Source organism: Macadamia integrifolia, chromosome 8, assembly GCF_013358625.1.
Source record: "Macadamia integrifolia cultivar HAES 741 chromosome 8, SCU_Mint_v3, whole genome shotgun sequence".
Classification (NCBI taxonomy): Eukaryota; Viridiplantae; Streptophyta; class Magnoliopsida; order Proteales; family Proteaceae; genus Macadamia; species Macadamia integrifolia.
The window spans coordinates 2,579,099-2,602,250 of NC_056564.1; the positions used below are offsets into that span (position 1 = coordinate 2,579,099).

Consider the following 23,152-nt stretch of genomic DNA (forward strand, 5'->3'; position numbering starts at 1 on the left):
CCCCCCCCCCTTTTAGTTTTTTTTAATTCTAAATTTAATTATAATTATATTTTTTTCCAATTAATTTTCTTCGTAGCCATGTTACTTGCCTAAGTTGTTAAGTTGTTTTTGTATCTTTTCGTTCAATGATAATGATATGTATATTATGTTGGTTCTGGTGGATCTGTTGGTTGTCACAGGACTTACTATACTAAACTTGCCATTGGGTCTCCTCCTAAGGATTATTATGTACTAGTCGATACAGGAAGCGACATTCTTTGGGTCAATTGCGTAGAATGCACCAAGTGTCCAACAAAAAGCAGTCTCGGTGTATGCTTGTCCTTATGCTTTATGTCCCATGTCTTGATTCACCCATTAATCTTTGAATTTCTTGGTTCAGTAGCATCATTTCACATTCTTTTTCTCAATTATGTGTTGTATTCATCTTGTACAGCTAGAACTCAAAACATATGATCCAAAGGCCTCTGCTACTGGAGAATTGGTTACCTGTAATCAAGAATTTTGCTACCTAGCTTCGGAGAACCCTGTTCCTAGATGCAACGATAATTTGTCCTGTGTATATGGTGTGGAGTATCAAGATGGGAGTTCAACCACTGGATACTATGTCAGAGATGTTATACAATACGGTCAAGTGTCCGGAAACCAGAAAACTATCCCCTCTAACGGGACTGTTGTCTTTGGGTATGACGTACTTCTGTTATTCTATGACACTTGCACCAGTATATTGGTAATTTCCATTTTGCGACATTGCATCTTGTTGAGATTTTTGTTAGACTTTGCTCTTATCAAATATACATATAAACACAGAAATACATACATTTCAAGTCCTCCCAGGCTGGGAATCCAAATATCCAGGCTAATTTTATTGACAATAGAACATGATCTTGATATGCGCTGCATCTCTAATGTAGTCCAGCTGTATTTCAAGTGTCTAAATTATTATTATTCTGTTACTAGAAAATGAAAAGGCCACTCCCAGACCCTGCAGTAGCGGGAGCCTCGTTCACTGGGTCTCTTTCTTTCTTTCTTACTAGAACATGAAAATGCATGAATTTCATGTTCAGGTATCATGGGAGCTGGAATTGAGCAAGTTCAACCGATAAACCCATTTTGAGGTGAGGTTTTTGTTGGGGAGAATGAATAGGAGCAGCGAAAAAGGGAGTTTTAGTGGTTGAATCCTCTTATCTTTTACTTAAAAAATATGACCTACCATAATGTGAACTCTATTTCTCTTCATCTTTTGGATCAATTAGAAAATATCTTTACTAATGGAACAAGGCATATTTATCTTACTCATCATAAAGTGCCCTTTCCCCCTTGGCAGCAAAAAATATGGGTTTAGAAAAAAAAAAATTCATCCACTCAAATGTAGGGGAAAGGAAGTCTTTGGTTTTTTTTTTTTTTTTTGTGTGAATTACATAATTACTCTCGAGGGGAGATATACAAGGGGGAAAAGAGGGGGGGAGGCTAAAGCAACCAGGGGAAACAACAGAGCAAGGCAAGCGCGCACTAATGAGGGACAATAGGAAAAAGGAGTAAAGGGGGGGGGGGGACAAAAGCCACCAAACAACATAATAATACTCAAGCCATCATGAGGAGGTGGGGATGAGATCGACTTGGAGGTTCCAAGCGGCAATGATGTAAGTGTTCCTAGGGGTATGGGGAACGGGACGGGCCTGGAGGGCATGGGCTTTGGAAGTGATATCAAAGAAGATAGATTTCCAAATCTTATCTAGAGAGCGAGATTTGGAAGTCCATCTTCGAATGTTACGCTCCATCCAGAGATGATTAATAGTAGCACTAAAAGCCAGTTTACCAATGGTGTCACAAATGGAGGAACTAGAGAAGGTCATGTCTATCCAGATCCATTCTCTATCAAAAGGAAGAATGGATCTCCTAGCTGGCTAACATTTGATAAGGATAGTTTTCCAAACAAGGGAGGCAATGGGGTAGGAGAAGAAGAGATGGGGGATGTCTTCGGTACCTAAGGGATAGAGGCAGCAGGATGGGTTGGAGGGAATATGGTGGTGAATGAGGAAGAATTGGGTAGGAAGGCAATTAGAAAGGATCCTCCAGAGGGTGAAGCTATGACGAGGAATGTGACCTTTAAACCGGACCAACTTATGCCAAAGAGGCACGGATGAAGGACCAAGTAGAGGCGGAAGAGAATATCCCATTGGATGAGGGGAGCCAAATGCATTTTTCTTCCCTTCCTTTGTGGCCAGGGGGAAGAGGAGGGGACCAGCTAGTAGGAGAAAGGATACACGAGACTATAGCATTGGCTGGAAGACCAAAGGAATAAACCGTTCTAGGAGAGATCTGGTGGGATGGAATGCCCGAAGGATGCCAGGGGTCTTCCCAAAGAGAGATAGTCCTCCCGTTGCCAGTGGTGGAGGAGATGGCTGGGAGGGCAATGGTCCTATGACTAAGGATTTTCCTCCAGATCCAGGAGGCATCGGATATAGAAGGAGCAGTCCAAAGGGAGTTATGTTTGAGCAACCCATAATGAACCTAGTCAATCCAGATATTTTTTAAGTCTTGGTGTTTAACTACTTCTAGATCAAAGATTTTTCTGTAGCTGCATGCCTGCAGATCCCAATGATATTCATGTTAAACGTCCATGGTCGATTTTCCTCTCTCTACAGAGACCAGGTAATGAATCTGGTAAGCAACACAAGATTGAGTTTGCATTATTGCAGGAGAATCAAAATCTGCTGCTGGCAATTTGCAGTGTGGATGGAACTTATTTGCAGTGTGGATGGAACTTAGCGATATGGGAGCTACCTTTGTGACTAAGATAGGTTTTGCTTTAGATAGATTACAGAATCAGAAAAGAAGGGAAGGATAACAGATTTAGGATATAGAGAATGGTCGTGGGCTGAAGGAACAGAATATATCTGATTCTGTTGTTGGACTTTAAGTTGGACATGTACCTTAATCTGATTTAACTTTATTTCAAACAGGAGACTCAGTGACTCTCCTAGAGAGAGATTCTGGAATGTGGAAAAACAATGTGGGTCCCACATCTTTTTGAGGAGGGATATCTGAGACCAAACTAATTGACTTATTAAATGGAAATGTCATATGATCTAAATATGTGGCCAAGTTGTTTGAAAACCACCTTACTTTTGTTAACACAAGGTATCCTTGAGCAGTCTTCATTAGTTTGTGGATAAGAAAAATTTTTGGGAGTCATGTTCTATGCGCTTTAACTCTAAGTCTTATTATGTCAGGTCATTGTTAAAACACTGCTTATGCTTTTTCTAAGGAAGGAAAAAAGGAATCTTCTAACTTCAATGGAATAATAAACCCCTTATTGTGAATGAGGTTGGTTGAGCTTCAGAGAAGATGTCTTGAAGACTGATACTCATTTACCTCAAGTCTTCAGGACAGGATGTTCTCTGGTCAACTTCCTTAAGACACATCCAAGCTGTTCTCGGGACCCACCTTATCTATACGAAGCTCTACCAGATGATGTCAATACTTTCTCTTAACCCTTTACACTCTCTCTTTATTTTCTCTTCTCTTTTATTATTTGTTTAAAGTTCTGATGGATATCTCTTTATAATAGGACACATCTTTACAATTTTTAAAATCGGAATTGTTTCCCGTAGTTTGAAGATTCCTTGTTGTGCTGCTTCTATAGATTTCTTTATGTTTCTGTGGTAGGTGTGGTGCTGTACAATCTGGTGATATAGGTTCATCTGATGCGACTCTTGATGGAATACTTGGTTTTGGACAAACAAATACATCCATGATATCGCAGCTGGCTTCTGCAGGTAAAGTGAGAAGGATGTTTGCTCACTGCTTGAGTGGTACAAAAGGAGGTGGAATGTTTGCCATTGGACATGTCATGGAGCCAAAAGTAAAAACAACTCCACTGGTACCAGATCAGTATGTGATTTTATCCTGTTTTATGAAGTAGTTTGTACCCTTATCTTTTTTCTTATTTATCACTTCAATATATCCTGTGCAAGTTTTTACTAATAAGTTATTGTTAAATGTCTTCGAGTCTTCGAGTGTCTTATTTATTTAAATTCTATACCTTCTCAAGATTGAATCTCATGTTAGCAAATCCAAGTTTCCTTTATTGCTTGTTACCATTTTATTGGCTTATAATTTCCATGAAGAAATACTCAAGTGATTAGACATTCTTCTTGAGTGCAGTCTAGAAGTGTAACATAGATAAGCCGAACGTGTTGGAGATGAGGATGTTGAGATGGATGTGTGGAAAAACTAGGAGAGATAGAATAATGAATGAATAGGTTAGAGATGAGTTGGGAGTTGCCCCGATTCAAGCCAAGCTCCGGGGATGTCGTTTAAGGTGGTATGGGCATGTACAACAAAGACCTAGGGATGCCCCAGTGAGGAGGAGTGACCAGATCCAGATGGAAGGAGCAAAAAGGGGTAGGGGTAGGGGTAGGCCTAAAATGACCATAGAGGATGTTGTAAGAAAAGACATGCAGAGGGCCAGAAGCTAGGTCTTGACTCAAGTATGACCTCAAACAGAGCTTTTTGGGGGGCAAAGATTCATGTTATTTGCTGATTGTTGGTGGGATGTTCCTGTGGTGCTGTTTTGTTTCTTTCTTTTCTTTGTTCCTTTTTTTTTTCCCCTTCATTATGTTTCTTTTTATGTAGATCCCTTTTAGTTGAGAAAAAGGCTAAGTGGTTATTGTTGTTGTATTAGACATCCTTCTTGAGTGTGTAGGATAGTTATGCTGCTATGTTCAAAAACAGACTTAAAACTCAGTTTTAGACAAATTAAATACCCAAATTTAAATGCAAGTGAATGAATGAAGGATGCGATAGTACTATAAAACTTCTTTGCTATTCATCATAAAAAAAAAAAAAAAAATTGTTTTTAAAATCTTCTGCTGATTCATGATTATTTTGATGAATTGGCCATGGATGTCTTGGTAAATATCAGACACCAACCACCATGCCCACATGTTGGGAGATGTAGCTTAGGCTGTGCCTTAATTGTTTTGAATCATTAAGAGAGTATTCTTGTAGTTTCAGTCTAACTACATGAGTCTTAAGTCTAGTGATCAGTAGTGGTGGTCCTTCTTAGTTGATCTTTATTTCTTTTACCTTTTTATTAGCCTCTCAATGTTCATTGTACTTGAAAACATGGATAAATGATAGAGCCCTTTTAATTTTAATCATAAATACAGAAAATGATTTTTCATTACATTAAAGAGTAAAGTGGACTGTACAGTAAAAATGGTGAATTGGACGATTCATCCTCAGATATAGAGACATAGCTTTACATCCACATGATAACTTTTTCTTAGTTAGCACAGTTCATTAGCTGTCACCCAGTTGCAATGAGCCATTGACAACATTATCTGTCCGTAAAAAATTCTTGTATTCCTTTCCAAAACAGACTACCAAACAGTGGTGTGGGGGACTATTATCCTCCAATGGATTCTTCTTTTCTACCAAATGCAGTCTAAGGGCAATAATCAAGTGTTGAACTGGTGTTGTTGTCATTGTTGTCACCATAGTGAGCAACAGACTCACACTTTAGTCAGTTGATTAACACAGTCATTGGTGGAAGATTGTGTACAGCATGGGCAGTCCGAGGCAGTGTCAGAGTAGCTATAGAGATTAGTCAGCAGTCAGTGTACTGATGTGGCAGAGCTGAAGCAATTCTGCACATGTACCAGAGTATACAGAGTGTGCAGAGTGATGTTGTGGCAGTGGTCGCTGGTGTTGCCATTGTTGTTAATAGTCATGATTAACACAATCAAACAGAGGTCATAGTTGAGCAGTAATCAGTGTGATATGGCAGTAGCATAGTCAGCGGTTTGACATGGCAGTGACACCATCAGCAGTGCAGCGATAGTGGCAGATTGTCAGTGCAAAGGTGTTACGGCAGGAGCAGTGATGTGTAAAGAGGTGTACAGATGTATCACAGGGCTTACAAAGTGATGTGGCAGTACTGGAGGTGTCAGTGCAGAGGCAGTGCGTATTGGACATGTGTCAAGTCGGTAGTGTTAGAGAGGCTTCCAGACTGAGTTGGCAGTCTATGGCAGCATTTGATAATGATTGGCAGTGTCTGGCATCATGTGGCAGCATTGGGAAGTAGGATTAGTGTTCATAGGTTCACACTGATGTGTCCACTTTACAGCCAATTTGGGCAGGTCAAGTGGCAGAGTTAGATGGTGGCATGAACTAAAAAGTGTAGAACATTGAGCCTTCTTTCCAACGCAACTGGAATTGCATCGATATGATCCCTTATGAGGAAATTATGGCTGTTTCTGTACAGTCACTCCAGAATGGCCAATTGTTCGATGAAATTCCCCAAAGAGGTGCCATGCACAAGTGGCATGACCATCCCACTTGATGATATCAATATGGTTGATGATGTGGAATAGGTGTCAGCATGGTTGATGAGGTGACATTATGGTTAGTGAGGTTATGAGGTGTCATTGTTAGGGGGCAACATAGGGGGCCACAGCCCAACCACTTGGCTGAGGAGAGCAGCATAGGGCCTCACATGGCAGCACAGCCAAGCAGCACAGCCCAGTGGCACAGCAAGGGCACGTCAGAAGGGGCATGTATGGTAGGCCATAGGCCAAAGGCCAAGGCATGTGCACCTTAGGCACGACCATAGCAACAGCAGCAGCCAAGGCTGCATGCCATGCGTGGACAGAGCAAGGGTTGTGGGCCATGCAGCCAACATAAGGCTACATGCATGCATGGCTGCAGCACAGCAGCGGCACATAAAGTGGCACAGAAGCACAGAAGCACAGCAGCAACTTCATGGGTGTTTAGAGATATCCTTCATTAGTAGTTTGTGTTGAACACCGACTGTCAATGAGAGGGGGTGAATTGGTGAACCACAATTTCTTCTCTTCTTTGTCTGTACACATGACGTGGCAATCTAGCTAGCACTATAGCAGTCACATACATATTCGTGTACACCCTCAACTTCTTGTCATAGGAACTTTCAAGTGTGCACACCCATCGTGCAGCCCACAAATATTCCAAATGCAATACAGGAAATACATAGAAGCCACACGCACAACTCACAGGAAATAAAACCTACATCCCCAAAGTAGTGCTTATAGAGGCGTAATATCGACTCAATACACTACTATGATTGAAGTTGCAGTTGGGAGAACCAACACCCAGGTTTTTCCGAGCATAGATTTGAAAGGGCACTTAATGGCAATAACAAACAGCCCACTGTCAGGGAGAACACTCTCATAGTAAGATAACATGAGTTGGGCTTATATTGATGCCCTACAATGAAATGCAGGCTGGAATAATTCTACATTACACATCCATTATACCTAACATACATTCAATCACTTAGATGGCATATGAAAATGAACAAAGTTTAGATCAAGCTTAGGACCCTATCTAAGATTTCCAGAGATGTCCCTGAGATGATATTTATTCACTGGACCTTTAACTTCTCTTCTATCGGGTAGACTTGACATTTCAAGTGTACATAGTATCTTTGGGGACCACTCAATCAACCCTCTTTGTCTCCTCTTCTTCAATGAACAAGGAGGCCACAAAACCGCCTTCTTTCTTCACCTTTATTCTCTTTTGCTTTTGCTATCAATGTAGCATCATAACTACACACTGATGTAAATCGCAGAACAAGGCCCCAAAACCAGTCCAGACCTGTTGTAGTATTCAACTGCTAATGGATGCAGCTTGGTCTGGTGTGGCTTGGTTTTTGGTTCTTGATTGGTTCACCTTAGGAATTGGTTTTTATTTTGATTTGGATTTGTAATAGGAAGGTTCTAGTTCAATCAATTAGATTGTAATTGAGAAATTCAATTAGGAAGAAGATTTCTCACCAAAACCGAACTGTTTTCTTGCTCCTGGAAGATTAACCCTTGAAAATACGAGCATGTTGCAATTTGAATCATCCCAAACGGAACTAGGATGAGGGAGATATTCATATTTGAAGTACAACCTCTAAAAACATTACAAATGGAATCTTTTTCAGGACCTAGATGCACCTGCGAAGCACCGTAGCTTGGGGCAGCTTGCAACCTTACAATCTGATCTTGGAATGAAGGGGTGATTAAAACCGTTTGATTGGCTCGAGATCTCGGTGGTGGAGTTGGAATGATGCTGATGTGTGGCACTGACAAAGCTGTTGTTGGAAGATGATGTATCAATCTTTGATTGGTCGCAAGATGCGAGATATCGGATGATTGTCAGATCATGGAGTTTAGGCGGGAAAGCATACGGACCTTCAGATGTGCATCAATCAAGCATGTAACTTCGCAATGAATGCGAGCACGGCAAATAGAATCTTCAGGGTGATGATTGTATGGGCTTGAAACATGCGAGCTTGATTTGCTATGGTATGACGTGATGCATTTCAATTCAATACACATGACCACTTAGAAACCTAACAACGACATTGATTCCGCCCTGTGTCTTTGCAAACACATACGAGTCATCAATCTCGCATCATGGTGACTTGGCAAGCCCTAGGCCTCTAGATTCAAAACAATTGACCTTAAATTAATTGCACAGAGCCCCTCACTTAATAAAACATCTTTGAAAAAACCTCGAAGTGACGTGGCTTGATCAGAGCTGCTCTTTGAGGATCAACCACCAACTATTAGAATTTGCAAACAAGCCCCTGAAGCAAAATTAATTGCCCCTGTACCACTGACAGAAATGTAAACAATAGCTTCACAAACTTAAACTTTTGGAGTGACTGGACGGAAATCATAGTCTCTTCTTCAGATGAATTCGGATTGAGCCGAAACAAGTTGCGTTGGTTTCCTGACTCAAAGCATTTCTCCAGAATAACTAGTCTTCAAAATCAGCCATGTGAAATAACTAAAATTCCCATGAACCTTGCATTGGCCATAACTCTCTCGTTCGAAGTTGGGTCATGGTGATTCTGGATTCGTTAGAAAGAATGCGAAACACATTACAACTGTCCAGAAAAAGCCAGCTGCTGACACTGCCATCTTGAATGATCAAAATGCCAGGACATAAATTGGCCAAAATTGCCGCAACTTGCTTGGAAATGCATAACTAGCACCACTACACCATACACTCATGCAACCTCTAACACACCTCTAATCACTGCCATGTCATCAGAGTGACTATACGCTGCCACATCATCACATGTGGCCACCTCATCACTGACATGCAGCCAAGGTTGCCAACAAAGACAATCTATATGCAACAATTTGTTGAAACTCAAAACTAGAAGACTCTAGTCTTATGAGTGTGATTCACAATACTTAAAGAATCTATCCAATCCGAGCTCAGATAAAGGATCTATGATCTCGAATGAAAATGTTGCACATGGTTCCCAGATTCTGTTTTCTACACCATATTGCAGCTTCTGGTATTCTTTTGAGCAATCCTTTAGTTGGAATTTTGAGGATCTCAAAATATGAGAAATGAAGATATCTGAGTTAGCTTTAAGACCATATTTTTATCAGATCAATCCGAGAATGGAGTGAGAAGTTACAACATGATCTTCAGGCATGACGCGAATGCTTCAAGTAGATGTCTCCAAATATGTGTTGGATTAGAGCTCAGTTTTGGGACTCATGCACAGGACCTGGGTTGGTGGTGAAAACATGAGAGGTGTAATCCTTTGAGTTGGCTTTCATGTGGAAAAAGAATCAGGTCAATCGAAGCTAATACGAGTGAGATTTGGAGGTTTGAGTGAATAGACATTAAAAAATGAAGAGAAAGTGCTCTTGGATTCTATTACTGTCTTGCATTTAACGGCTTGGTTCATATGACTTTGGATCGATTTTGAGCATGTTTCAGGAAGAATTAGAGAAATTATATTTCTTTGACTGTTGCAGCATTTGAATCTAGTTTCATATGCCAAAAGAATCATCTCAATCAGAAATGTACAGAGGGAGTTATGCCACTCAAACTAAGCAAAGGTTAGTCTTCCAGACTGTTAACCGGTCCGAATCAGGTGATTGGACCATGCACGGGATTGGATGTTTTGTTGAGCTTCTTAAGTAGGTTTTAGGACTCATAATCATAAGTTCTTCCAAGACAACAACAGAAGAAGAGGGAAGAAAGGAGAGTAAGCTCCCATGAGGTAGAGCCAAAGAATCTCTGAATCCTTGATGTTTCACTGTAGAATCAAAACATTCAAGTGAGGTTTTGTGGTGTGCTTTTAAGAAGAAATTTGTGGGAGAAGAGGTGGAGAAAGGTGCTGAAATGCAAAAATACTAAGGAGGTGATGGTGGATGATATACAAGTTGTTTGGAACACCTTCTAAGTAATCTTCGGACTCCATTGAAGCTGCCCTTGGAGGGATTTCAAAGGGTGAGGCAATCCAAGCTCACAACCCCTACTTCTTGGTGAAGAAAGGGTTGTGCTAGTGGAAATGAATGAAACATCAATAGTTGTCCTGGTTTTACATGCCTAATTGAACTTTTATATGTAAGGTTAGCTTGAACAAGAAGCTAGACACTATTGAGCAACAAGTTAGGAAATAGCTTACTTAACAAGTTAAAAGGCTGCCCAACAAACTAAGAAGTACTGATACAGATTAATCACCAAACTACGCTTGTTTTATTAGGAATAAGCCTAGGGTTGGGTTCCATACATGTTGGGCCTTTGATCCCAAGTGTTTTGAGTGTAAGAGACCACTTTTATGGGTCTAAAAGAGGGGTTTTAAGGTTGCATACAGAATTCACTGATTTGTTTCCTTTTTCTTTAATTTCCTTTTTAGATGGGGTTATTTAGTTTCAAATTTCAGTACCTAGTTAGTTTCTAATTTTCAGTTATAAGTTAGTTTCTAATTCCAGTTGTTTTATTTCCTAGTTTACTTTTCCAGATTTAGTAACTAGATGTTAGTAATCTTTATTTCAGTTTTTTAGTAACTTTGAAGTTACTAAATTGTAATCACTCCCCATCATTATTATAAATAAAGGAGAGAGCTCCCATTAAGCATCATGATTTATGGAAAAAAAAAAAATACTATTGCGTTTTCTCCTCTGGAGTGTTTCTTTATGTTTGATAAAAAAAGAAGGGTTTGGTGTTTGATCCAAGCAACTCCTTGCGGCATGAAATTCAGGAGGGTTCTAGAAGTGTTTTCTTATTTTTCTTCAAGTTTGTCTCAAGGTTCTACTACTGCCAAAACCATCAGTGGTTGTACCTGCCCAGATCTGAGATCGACAGATCTGATTAATTCTCTGCTGTTTACTTGGCATATGGTTCATGTTTTTAGACTGGTTTGAGTCTATTTGAAGTACTGCAAAGCCCAATACTATTTGATTACTATTCTGGTTGATGTTATACTATTGGGAGTTGATTAATGTTTTGGTTTGCCCTGCTGAATGTTTTAATCTGATCTGTTTTATTGTTGGAATGGGTTGGCTGTTCTTTGGTTTAAAAGTTCCTGCAGTTAAGACTTGGTTAGACTCCCTATCCTAGTCTACATTAAGAGAAAGTTCTTGCAGTTTGGGTCTAGTTTGACTTATCAACTCTAGTTTTACATTAAGTGGTATCAGAGCATGGCTAAGAACAACATTCCCTCCCTAGTTTCTATTATGAGATGGTACTGAATATGAGAACTGAACTAAAGGCTGAACAACAAGCTTTGCGGACTAAACTGAATGTAAGGTTGCTGGCTATGGAGACCCAATCACAATAATATACCTGTGATTCTCATACACCACCTGAAGTGGAAGCCCCATTAAATATAACTGCTCAGTTGGCTAACAAGAGACATATCCCTAATTTGAGAGCACCGCAGAGAGTTCCTGTAGAGCAACCTACTTGTAAAGAACACATAAGGGGTTACTTTGAGACTAAACTTCCCACATATCAGAGGAACTCTGGAGATTAACAGAAGGTCAAGCTCGATCTAAAGGAGTTTGATAGTAGATATGACCCCCCAACTGTTCTATGATTGGGTAGCTACTTGGATGATTATTTTGATTATTATGACTTGCCTGAGGAACGAAAGATGAAATTAGCTCGTGCAAAGCTAGTTGAGGCTGCTCGTGATTGGTGGAGAACCTATGAGCTAGAGTTGGAAGACCGTGGTAGAGAACCTACTACTTGGGAGGAGATGAAGCAATAATTGTTTAATAAGTACTTGCCAGTTGCCACGTAATTTTAAAGCTTGCATACAAGACCAACTGAACTCTCTTCGTCAAGGAAATATGATTGTTGCGGAATACATAAACAAATTTGATGCACTTTATTCTCGCACAGGCATTAGAGAGAGTGAAAGGTAATTACTTTCTCGGTTTCGACTGGGATTGCAAGCTGAAATTAATAGAGGAATTGGTGTTGCTGATGTGTATACAGTGAGAGATTGCTTTGATAAGGCTCTTCGAGCAAAGGAACTTATAGCACAGCCAGGTAGAAGGTTTGGTTACCAAGCTGGGGAGGCCAAGAAAAATTTTTCAACCACTAAACCTAACACTTTAGCACCCCTAAGAGCCACAACACCTCTAGGTGAAGTGAAGGTACCTCTATTTAAACCAAAAGAACCCGAAGTCAAGGTTACAAAAGAAGAGATAGTTCTTAAAATTTCAAAAACAGAAGGTCAAGAGTTAGAAGATTCCACTGAAGAGTTATATATTGAGAAGATCAGAGTAGACAATATTGAAGACGTGGACGATGATGTAGTGGTTGAAAGCACTCCATAATAAGTCTTTGAGATTCATGATGAAAAGAAAGAGCTTGTTCCTTCAATCCTTGATGAAAAGGATACCAACGTTGATGACTCTATGCATACGACATTCACAGTTGATATTGATTCAGAGGTCGAGCATATAGAGTTTGTTGTGCCATCATAGTTCTTTGAAGAGAAAGCTCCACGCCTTGAAGACTACATTCTGAAAGTTTACAAGCAACCAAAATTTTGTTTGGGGATGGTCAAAGTTGCTACTCACATGTTGTTTCCCCCTCATCACTGCAAAATTCAAGGACGAATTTTTTCAAGATGGGGAGAGTTGATGCAGATTAATCACCAAACTAGGCTTGTTTTATTAGGAATAAGCCTAGGGTTGGGCTCCATACATGTTGGGCCTTTGATCCCAAGTGTTTTGAGTGTAATAGACCACTTTTATGGGTCTAAAAGAGGGGTTCTAAGGTTGCATACGGGATTCACTGATTTGTTTCATTTTTCTTTAGTTTCTTTTTTAGATGGGGTTATTTAGTTTCTAATTTCAGTACCTAGTTAGTTTTTAATTTTCAGTTATAAGTTAGTTTCTAATTCCAGTTGTTTTATTTCCTAGTTTACTTTTCCAGATTTAGTAACTAGATGTTAGTAATCTTTATTTCAGTTTTTTAGTAACTTTGAAGTTACTAAATTGTAATTACCCCCCATCATTATTATGAATAAAGGAGAGAGCTCCCATTAAGCCCCACGATTTATGAAAAAAAAAAAAAAAACAATGCTGCTGCGTTTTCTCCTCTGGAGTGTTTTTTTGTTTTTGACCAAAGAATAAGGGTTTGGTATTTGATCCAAGCGACTCTTTGCGGCGTGAAGTCCAACAGGGTTCTACAAGTGTTTTCTTATTTTTCTTCAAGTTTGTCTCAAGGTTCTACTGCTGCCAAAACCATCAGTGGCTGTACCTGCCCAGATCTGAGATCGACAGATCTGATTAATTCTCTGCTGTTTACTTGGCATATGGTTCATGTTTTTAGATTGGTTTGAGTCTATTTGAAGTACTGCAAAGCCTGATACTATTTGATTACTATTCTGGTTGATGTTATACTGATTGGGAGTTGATTAATGTTCCAGTTTGCCCTGCTGAATGTTCTAATCTGATCTGTTATATTGTTGGAATTGGTTAGTTGTTCTTTGGTTTAAAAGTTCCTGTAGTTGAGACTTGGTTAGACTCCCTATCCTAGTCTACATTAAGAGAAAGTTCTTGTAGTTTGGGTCTAGTTTGACTTATCAACTCTAGTCCTACATTAAGTACCTTACATAATAAGCTAACTTTCCCTTTAGATTCATATGACCTGTCACATGACTTTTAGATAAATAATTGGATAGAAAACCCTTAAAACCAACAAGTAGTCTTTTCGTCTACTACTAGTCACTAGGACTCAACAATATTGAAAAAGAAACAACTAAAAATAATTAAGACCTATTATTCTAAATTTCTAATGACCTCAATTACTCCTGCATCATCATATCTCATCCCTAGTGGTTGCTCCATTGTGACCTAGTGGTCGTGGGTACAAGTCAGGAAACAACCTCTTTGCAAAGTGGGGTAAGGCTATGTACATTATGACCTTCCCTAGACTTCATAGTGGCGGGAGCCTCATGCACTGGGCATGTCCCTTTTTTATCGTCATATCTTATCCCTAATCCTAGTTCTAGACTGTAACAATAATGAAATAACCTGCTCACTGCCTGCTCCTTGTTCATCAATTTATTTTAGTCTCCTCATTTTTCCTTAGCTATTCTTTAGTTTCACCTCAATCAAAACCCTAGATTTAGATGGATTAGCCCTACTGTTCATCTCTTTTCTGAACCTGCAAACTTATTCATAAAGATTATATGGATTCTTTTTAATCTGAGTTTATTATTTTTCAGTGCTAATTTTATTCTACTTTCATACTAACTAAGCCTTTTAATCAAAATATCAAACATGTTTCTAGTTTTAGGCTGGTTTAACCTTGTAAGCTAAACCACTTTTGGTATTAGAGCCAAAATTTCTCGTATTTTAATCCTTTAATGTCCTTCCATCATCTCCCTTTTTTACACAGTTCATAAGCTACCCTTGAACTTGAAGGCAGGTTGTTAAAGTTCTTGAACCAGTTCTATCATTTCACTCCACCTCTAATATTGTTTATCTATTCCTACATGGGGTCTCTAACTATGAGGACAACTTTTCTTTTGAGTTCAATAAGGAGTTCTATTGTAGGATGGATAATGTAAAATCAAACCTAGTCATGTCTCAGACAATAAATCTATCTTCTCATGGAGCAGCAGATAGTTGCTGGACATTATTAAGCAATGGTGCATGATGGGGTTGGATAATCCTAATGACTGCTAATACCGCCAGGAAAGAGAGAACCGGTTTATGTTACCTAGAAAAAGAGAACTAAGGATGCACAAAAAGTAATAAGGCATGATGATATAGAAAAGTCACTTAATGAGCTTATTTTATTGCAAATAAGCCTTGGGTTGGGTTATGTATGTGTTGGGCCTTTGATCTCATGGGTTTTCTTTGTAATGGGCCACTTTAATGGGCCTAAAATATGGGAAGAAAGTAGGAAAACAGGATTTAATTATTAGCTTAGTTAGAGTCCTGTTTTGAGTCTATTTCCTTTGTTATTTCAGTTTTTAGTTAGTTTAGGTTTCCCGATTAGTGAATGACTAGTTAGTTACCTACTCCATATTGAAGTTCTAGTTTAGTCCTACTTGGAGTCTAACTCCTAGTTAGGTTATGACTGCTAGCTTGCCCTCTTTATATAGAGGAGCTAACGTAATCTAATTTCATAGATTGAAGAATGATGAATTGAGTTAGTGTTTGAGAGCCTTAGGGTTGTGTGTGATTCTCCCCCCTTTATACGATCTCTCCCTCCCTGGTTGGATTTGTGCTATGTCTAATTATATGATCCCTTCCTTTCCATTCTCTCCCCTACAACTCTGAGACCCATCTCAGGGAATTCTTCCCTACCCCTTAGGCCTTCTCCATCACATGAACTTCTTGCACAAGATGTGGGGAGGAAAAATGGTTTCAAAGAGAGTTGTTAAAGAATATCCAAACTAAACTCAAAACAAAAGCTCTATTTCTCTTAATACATCACCTAGGTAGGGCTGAACCAAAAAAAAAAAAAAAAAAACAGTTGGTATAGGGTACAGGCCAATGAGAGAAATCAATTATGGTGGGGGAAAAAGCCAACTGATCAGGATAGAACTCTAGAGGGTTGTCCACTTGGCCGTAAACGATAAAGATTTAAGGACTGGTGGAGAAAATGGATGATCATATCAATGATTATTTACACTGTATGGAGATGACATGTTTTGTTGCCTACAAAATATATGTTCTGGTGGCAAGACAACATTCATGGTTTAAAGTATCACCGATACCGATACGATACCCTCCGATATGTATCTTAAATTTAGCCGACCGATACGATACATGAAATTTTTTTTAAATCCTTTTGTATCGATATGTATCCTACGATACATACTGATATGCATCAATATACCACCGATACACATCGATACGATACGATATGCACCGATACGACTTTATGGAAAATATAAAATCAAGGTGAAATATACGTTTCGGTATGTATCGGTGAGTATCAGTGTGTATCAATCGGTACGAATTGGTGAGTATCGGTACGTATCGGTGAGCATCGGTATGTATTGATCCGTACGTATCGGTGAGTATCGGTATATACTGATACAGTGCGCTACGGTCATATAATGGCCAAGATGGGTAATTTTGCAGAAAGATACGATTTTTTGAGGGGTTTTTGTTCCAAAGTTGCTACCAGCCATATTTCTCTCTAATTAAAGTGGAAATCAAGGTTGAGAACAAGGATTTTACATTTATAGGATAACTACAAACCTTTAATTCTTAGTGCGATACCCTCAATTTAGTGTTTCAGCATAATACATGTCATCAATAGCATTTTTTAACAAATTCTTTATGCAAAAGTGTTTAAAAAAATGTTTCCTATCCATTTATGTGTATATTTTTAGCATATCTTCGATACGATACGATACCCTTCGATACGTATCTTAATTTTGGCCGACCGATACAGCGACCGATACCGATACTTTAATCCTTGACAACATTAGGCTGATGAAGTGATTGTATCAAGGGCCTGTACTTCATCAATCTGCACCTCGTGTTTTATTTGGTGTTGCAGACAATGTACTACTGGCTACTGAGGAGCTGAGGTGTCTTTGACAACTGAATTTGGATATCCCATTAAGAGGCTCTATTTCAGTAATAGTATTTCACCAATAACTGTATTTAGCATTTCCATTAGCACTTAAATGGAATCAAATGACAAGAAGAATAACAAAAACAATATTTTGCAAGTTAGGAAAACCTTCTGCCATCCTTTGTATTTCCAATGACAAAAATTGTGTTGAGGAGGTTTTAAAATTGAGATAACATAAGATGGTTGTCCACTGAGAAGCTCTCATTAGATGATAAAAATGTTGGAAAAATAAAATTCCCATATCAATGAACTGGACCTCAAATCTGTTAGGTCCTGTAACCCCCCTTGAACTGCCAGGAATTTACATTCATTTTGAAAACTCCATGATTTACAGATTTGATTGTGACAAAGATGTTGATCATGATCCCAAGAATCTAATGAATTGTATTATCTGCAGTATTGACAATAAGCTTTATGAAAGTTGAAACAGTTCTCGAGGCATGATTAAGTTTCAAATAAGTTTATCTCCTTTGGCTGAGGATTATTGTTAGATCCAAGACCATGGATCCTCATCCGATGATGTATTTAATTTGTCATTACTTATGAAATTGTTGGTCCAATAATTGTCTTCTGAACAAAGAACATGTAGTTCAGCTTCTGTGCATCAAAGGCTTGTCTATGGCTGGTTCCACTAAAAAAATATTCTTCATATGGTTTCAATAAGGGAGAGGTTAAAGCTCTTCTCCAAAATGTTGATAATCTGTTCAAAACGTAGTGAGTTACCTAAATGCTTTTAAATTTATGATCAGAAGTAAATTTAGGTTGATGGTTTCTCCCCCCTTTTTTTTTATTTTTTTATACAACTAAATATGATGTCTCCTTCATTGTTATGAAGTTTGGTTGTTGGAATGGAAAGAGAACTATTTCACCGAAATGCAAAAAGGATGTGGCTTATTGAAGAATCCACAACAAAATCGACATTGAAAAGGTGGTGTCCAATATGAACAGCATCCGTTTTGGATTCTCGTGTGTAGATAACAAGCGAATGTTACTAATTGCTTCATTCATATTGAGGTGGGAGGATTCTGCTTAAATTAATGAGAAAACATAAATACTACAATTTATGGGTTTAAAAAAAAAAAACTGTGGAAAACAATAAAATAATCTATAGTTGTCAAGGCGCGCCTAGGTGTCCAGGCTCTTTCTGTTAGAGATATTAGTTATGTTGTTCTAAGGGTTAGTTTAGGAACTTATCATGTTATGTTTTATTTTCCCCCTTTTTCCCTCCTTAGGGAGGTGTGTGTAATTACTTGTATATATTAGTGAAGTAATATATTGGTGTTAGTGAGATTTTACTCACAACACACTATTCCACCATTCCATCGCCTCTCCTCCTTCTCCCTCTTCTACTTCTTCTTCTTCTCCAACTCTTATCTATTGTTCTTTCTCATCCATATATTCTAACTTGGTATCAGAGTTATAAGGTTGGTTTGAGAGTCGAGCTACTAGTCTCCTCCCTTCTTCTCTTCTCTTTGGAACCTTAGGTTACAAACGGGTTCCAAGGAAAGGGACTTTTATGTGAGAAGGTTGAAGAAACCTTGAGAGAGGCATATGCAAGGAGACTATAGAGACACTAAGGGGAGTTTTCCTTTGAAGAAAGAGACACATAAAGGTTGCAATAACCAAAACCAGGTCTAGGTAAGCTCACCGCCAGCCCTAAACCATTTTTTCTCGTTGTCTCTCATCTAGTCAGCTTTGGAGCTGAAACCAAGTTCATTTAGGTCGCCCTAGGGTGTATTATCACCCCTCTGGGTCTCGCTACAAGCCTTCTTGAGTTGTGGCTGCACAACAGCCACAACTCAACTCTTCAGTACACATAGGGTACCGCCAGCCCTTTTTTTGGCTGTTTTATCTCTGAAATGTGTCTTGTGATGCTTCTTGTTGTGTGTTTTTAAAGGTTTGATGTTTAAGGCTATTGAATCCTGTATTATAATCCTTCTACAAATTGAAGAAGGTAGATGGTGTGAATTTCTTTGAAGTATATGCTTGGTTTGGTTGCTGGAATTTCTTTTTTTCTAGTTCAGGGAAAGAAAATTTGGGTAGAGTGTGTACTCCCCACCTTGTGTGTGACCCTTTCTCTATAATATGTCTGATGATAGTGGACATGGGGCTGTCTTTGGAGAGATTTCAGCTAGTACATCGAGTGGTTCTACTCATCCTGCCCCTATGGCTTTTGATAACCCAAATACTCAAATTTCTATTGTGAAGTTGGATAACATAAAGTACTTGGATTGGACTCATTCTGTGAAGCTTTCCTTGTGGAGTAGGGGAAAGCTCGGGTATGTTACAGGTACCATTAAAGCTCCTAACCTAAATGATCCATCATATACAAAATGGGAGACTGAAAACTCCACTGTTATGACATGGCTGATTTTTTCTATGAAACTTGAGATTAGAAGGTTTATGAGGAAAGAGATTGCCCAAGATATTTGGAATAGTGTTACTAAAACTTTTGACCGTGTGGGTGACTCGACTAAAGTTTATCAACTACTCCAAAAGGTCATTGCCATAAAGCAAGGGGAAATGACCATTTCTGAGTACTACAACACTGTCATTAGTCTCTGGGAAGATTATGATCACTATAGGGACCTCCAACTGTCCAATCCTGAAGATGAAGCTAAGGTTTATCGAACATTTGAAAAGAAATGTGTTTTTATCTTGCTTAGTGGTTTTGAATCCCGAGTATGAGTCAATCCAGATACAAATCTTGGGTCGGTCTCTTCTTTCATCCCTTAATGAAATGTGTAGCTATCTGCAGAGTGAGGAGACCAAGCTGGTGGCCATAGAACCTGCCCCCCTCTTGAGTGGTCAGACTCCTACTAGCTCTTAGAGAGACTGGCGTGGTGGTGGTAGAGGTTAAGGGCCACCTCGTGGAGATGACAGGCGATGTGATCATTGTGGAAATCTGGGCACATCAAAGAGATGTTAGGTTCTTTATGGTTGTCAAGCTGGCATGCTTAGTGGATCTAGTGGTGCTCATAGTGGACGTAGAGGGGGAGCTGGAGCCCACAGTGTTCAGGTTGAGACTGATACTATAGCATCTGCTACTAGCATACAGGCAGAGCACAGTTCCCTTACTAAGGAGGATATTGCTGCATTCCACAGGGTTATGTTACAACTAGGGGCTCATCATCTTTTTCACTTATAATGCTAGATTTCTCAGCTTCGCCTTGCAGGTTTCCTCATTTGCTCCTTCCATAACTCCATCTTAGGTTATTGATTCTGGTGCTACGGATCATATGACTAGTACGTCCCATTAATATGATACGTACTCTATTTGTTCCGGTAAAGATAAGGTCAGGATTGCTGATGACACCCTTTCCTCCATTTCTAGTAAGGGTAGCATTCCTGTTACTTCTTCCATTTCACTTGATTATGTTCTTCACATTCCTAACCTTGCCACTAATCTCTTATCTATGAGTCACCTAACAAAATCCTTAAACTGTTGTGTCACATTTTTTCCTTCTCATTGTCTCTTTCAAGATTTGGTGATGAAGAGGATTATTGGCAGTGCGTGAGGAGAAAGGGCTCTACTTAAACCTCAATCACCTTTTTTGGCTACAACTCAGTCCTATGTGTGTGGATGTACTGATAGCAGTTCTATGGATTTTGTGATGTTGTGGTACCAACGTTTAGGACATCCATCTTTTGTTATTATGAGGATACAATTATCTTATTTATTTAATTCTTTTCCTAGTTCCCATGTCTTTCATTGTGAACCATGTATTTTTACCAAACATTATCATTCTTATCCTTATCATGGTAATAGATCTACTGTTCCTTTTCACATTATGCACTTTGATGTTTGGGATCGTCTACTACTACTTCTTTACTTGGTTTTTGTTACTTTGCTTCATTTGTTAATGATTTTTCCATACTACTTGGACTGTTCTGATGAAGCACAAGAGTGATGTGTATGATGCCTTTAAAAATTTTTTTCATCATATAATACGTACATTGTTTGACACGAAGATTAAAATTGTTCGTTCTAATAAAGAGGGGGAGTATATGTATGGTGGTATTCAAACTTTTTTATGGATAATGGCATTATCCATCAGCTAGCTTGTGTTGACATACCCCAACAAAATGGGGTAGCTGAGAGGAAAAACCGCCATTTGATGGAAGTCAGTGGGAGTCTTCTTTTTGGAGCGCGTGTTCCCAAAACTTTCTGGTCTGATGCTCTCCTTATTCTACTTTTTTTATCAACTGTATGCCAACAAAACTTCTTGGCTCCAAAACTCCCTTGGACACCTCGTCTCTTTAGTCTTCTTCTTTCTCTCTTCTCGCCAAAGTGTTTGGGTGTATCTGTTATGTCCATATTAATAAGTCTTCTCGGACTAAATTGGACCTTAAGGCTCTTAAATGTATCTTTCTTGGCTATTCTTCCACTACCAAAGATTACAAGTGCTATCATCCTTCTTCCAAACGAAGGCTTCTCTCTAAAGATGTTATGTCCTTCAGCCTACACCTTTTTTGCACCCCGTCAACATCCTTTTTAGGGGGAGCATAATAGGAGTGAAAAGGCTACTGATGAAATCCCTTTTCTTTCCTCATTGTTGATCTCTCCTTTTATACTTGACATTGGAAAACATAGAGAGATGGATATTATTGATGCTGGTGATTAATCATGACTCACGAGGTGGTTCAGGTAATGAAAAGGTGGACATTATGTACACAAGGAGGAGCAAGAAGACCTACCAAGAGTCCTCTTTGAATCCAAACCCTGAGATCCATCCTCCTTAGTTAGGTTATATTATTTCTTCCTCTTCTGAGTTAGATCTTCCTATTGCTACTAGGAAGGGAAAGAGAGCTTGTACTAATCCTATAGCCCAATTTATTTCCTATGACTCTCTCTCCCTTACAAGTGTTGCATTTACTATTGCTTTCTCATCTGTTTCTATTCCCAATAATGTTTCTGAAGCTATGTCTGACCCTAAGTGGAAGCAAGCCATAATTGAGGAAATAATGACCCTCAAGAAAAATTATACCTAGAAATTGGTTGACCTTCCCAGGGAGAGAACTCTAGTTGGACGCAGTTAGGTCTACACAATCAAGTACCAGTCAGATGGTACTATTGAGAGGTACAAGGCAAGGCTGGTGGCAAAAGGATACAGTCAAGTGTATTAGATTGACTTTCAGGAGACATTTGCTCCTGTGGCCAAGGATAACACCATAAGGGTCCTTTTATCTCTGGCAGCAAATAAGGATTGGCCATTGTATCCATTAGATGTGAAGAATGCCTTCCTACATGGCGATTTAGAGGAGGAGGTGTATATGCAAACTACTCCCGGCTTTAAGTTCCTTTCAGCTACAGGAAAGGTGTGTCTTCTCAAGAAAGCTCTATATGGTCTTAAACAATCTCCGAAGGCCTGGTTTGAAAGGTTCAGACAGGCCATTCTAAAGAATGGGTATTCCCAAAGTCAGGCTGACCACACTTTGTTCACTAAGTGTTGTAATGGCACCATTATAGCCCTGATTGTCTATGTTGATGACATATGGTAACTGGAGGTGACAGAGCTGAGATAAATGAGTAGAAGAACTACTTAGCCCAACAGTTTAAAATCAAAGATCTAGGACCCTTAAAGTACTTCCTGGGGGTTGAAGTGTCTAGATCCAAGAAGGGCATAAATATATGCCAAAAGAAGTTTATCCTAGACCTATTGAAAGAAATAGGAGTGTTAGGCTGCAAACCTACAAGTTCTCCTATTGAGCAGAATCATAAGCTAGGGGAAGATTTTGGCCCTTCTCTTGTTGATGCAGGGAAATATCAGAGGCTAGCTGGGAAGCTTATCTATTTGTCCTTGATTCCTCCAGACATTATTTATACAGTGGGGGTTTTGAGTCAGTTTATGTATGCTCCCAAGAGTGTGCATTTGGATGTTGTTTACCACATTCTCCGATACTTGAAGTCCTCTCCAGGAAAAGGACTACTTTTTGCCAAGCATAACCACATGAGGATAAAAGGCTTCACTGATGCAGAATGGGATGGCTCAGTCTCTAATAGGAGATCTACATTTGGCTATTGTACATTTGTAGTCACCTAGTCACGCGGCGGAGCAAAAACCAACATGTGGTGGCTCGATCTAGTGCAGAGGCAGAATTTAGAGTTATGGTTCATGGAGTGTGAGAGCTTTTCTGGTTAAGAAGGCTGATCCAAGAGTTGGGATTTGATACTGTGGCACCTATGAGGCTTTATTGTGACAACAAGGCTGCCATAAGTATAGCCCACAACCCTATACAACAT

At 39.2% G+C, this 23,152-nt stretch overlaps 1 protein-coding gene across 2 annotated transcripts in view; it reads left to right on the top strand.

The window, feature by feature from the left end:
• LOC122087208 (aspartic proteinase 39-like) overlaps positions 1-23,152 on the top strand; it is a 54,710-nt gene that overhangs the window by 1,008 nt on the left and 30,550 nt on the right. For both annotated transcript variants that reach the window (XM_042656257.1, XM_042656256.1), the window contains exons 2-4: positions 180-309; positions 434-681; positions 3,670-3,894. In XM_042656257.1, coding sequence (XP_042512191.1) covers positions 180-309; positions 434-681; positions 3,670-3,894 — 603 coding nt within the window. The remainder of the gene's footprint in view (positions 1-179; positions 310-433; positions 682-3,669; positions 3,895-23,152) is intronic.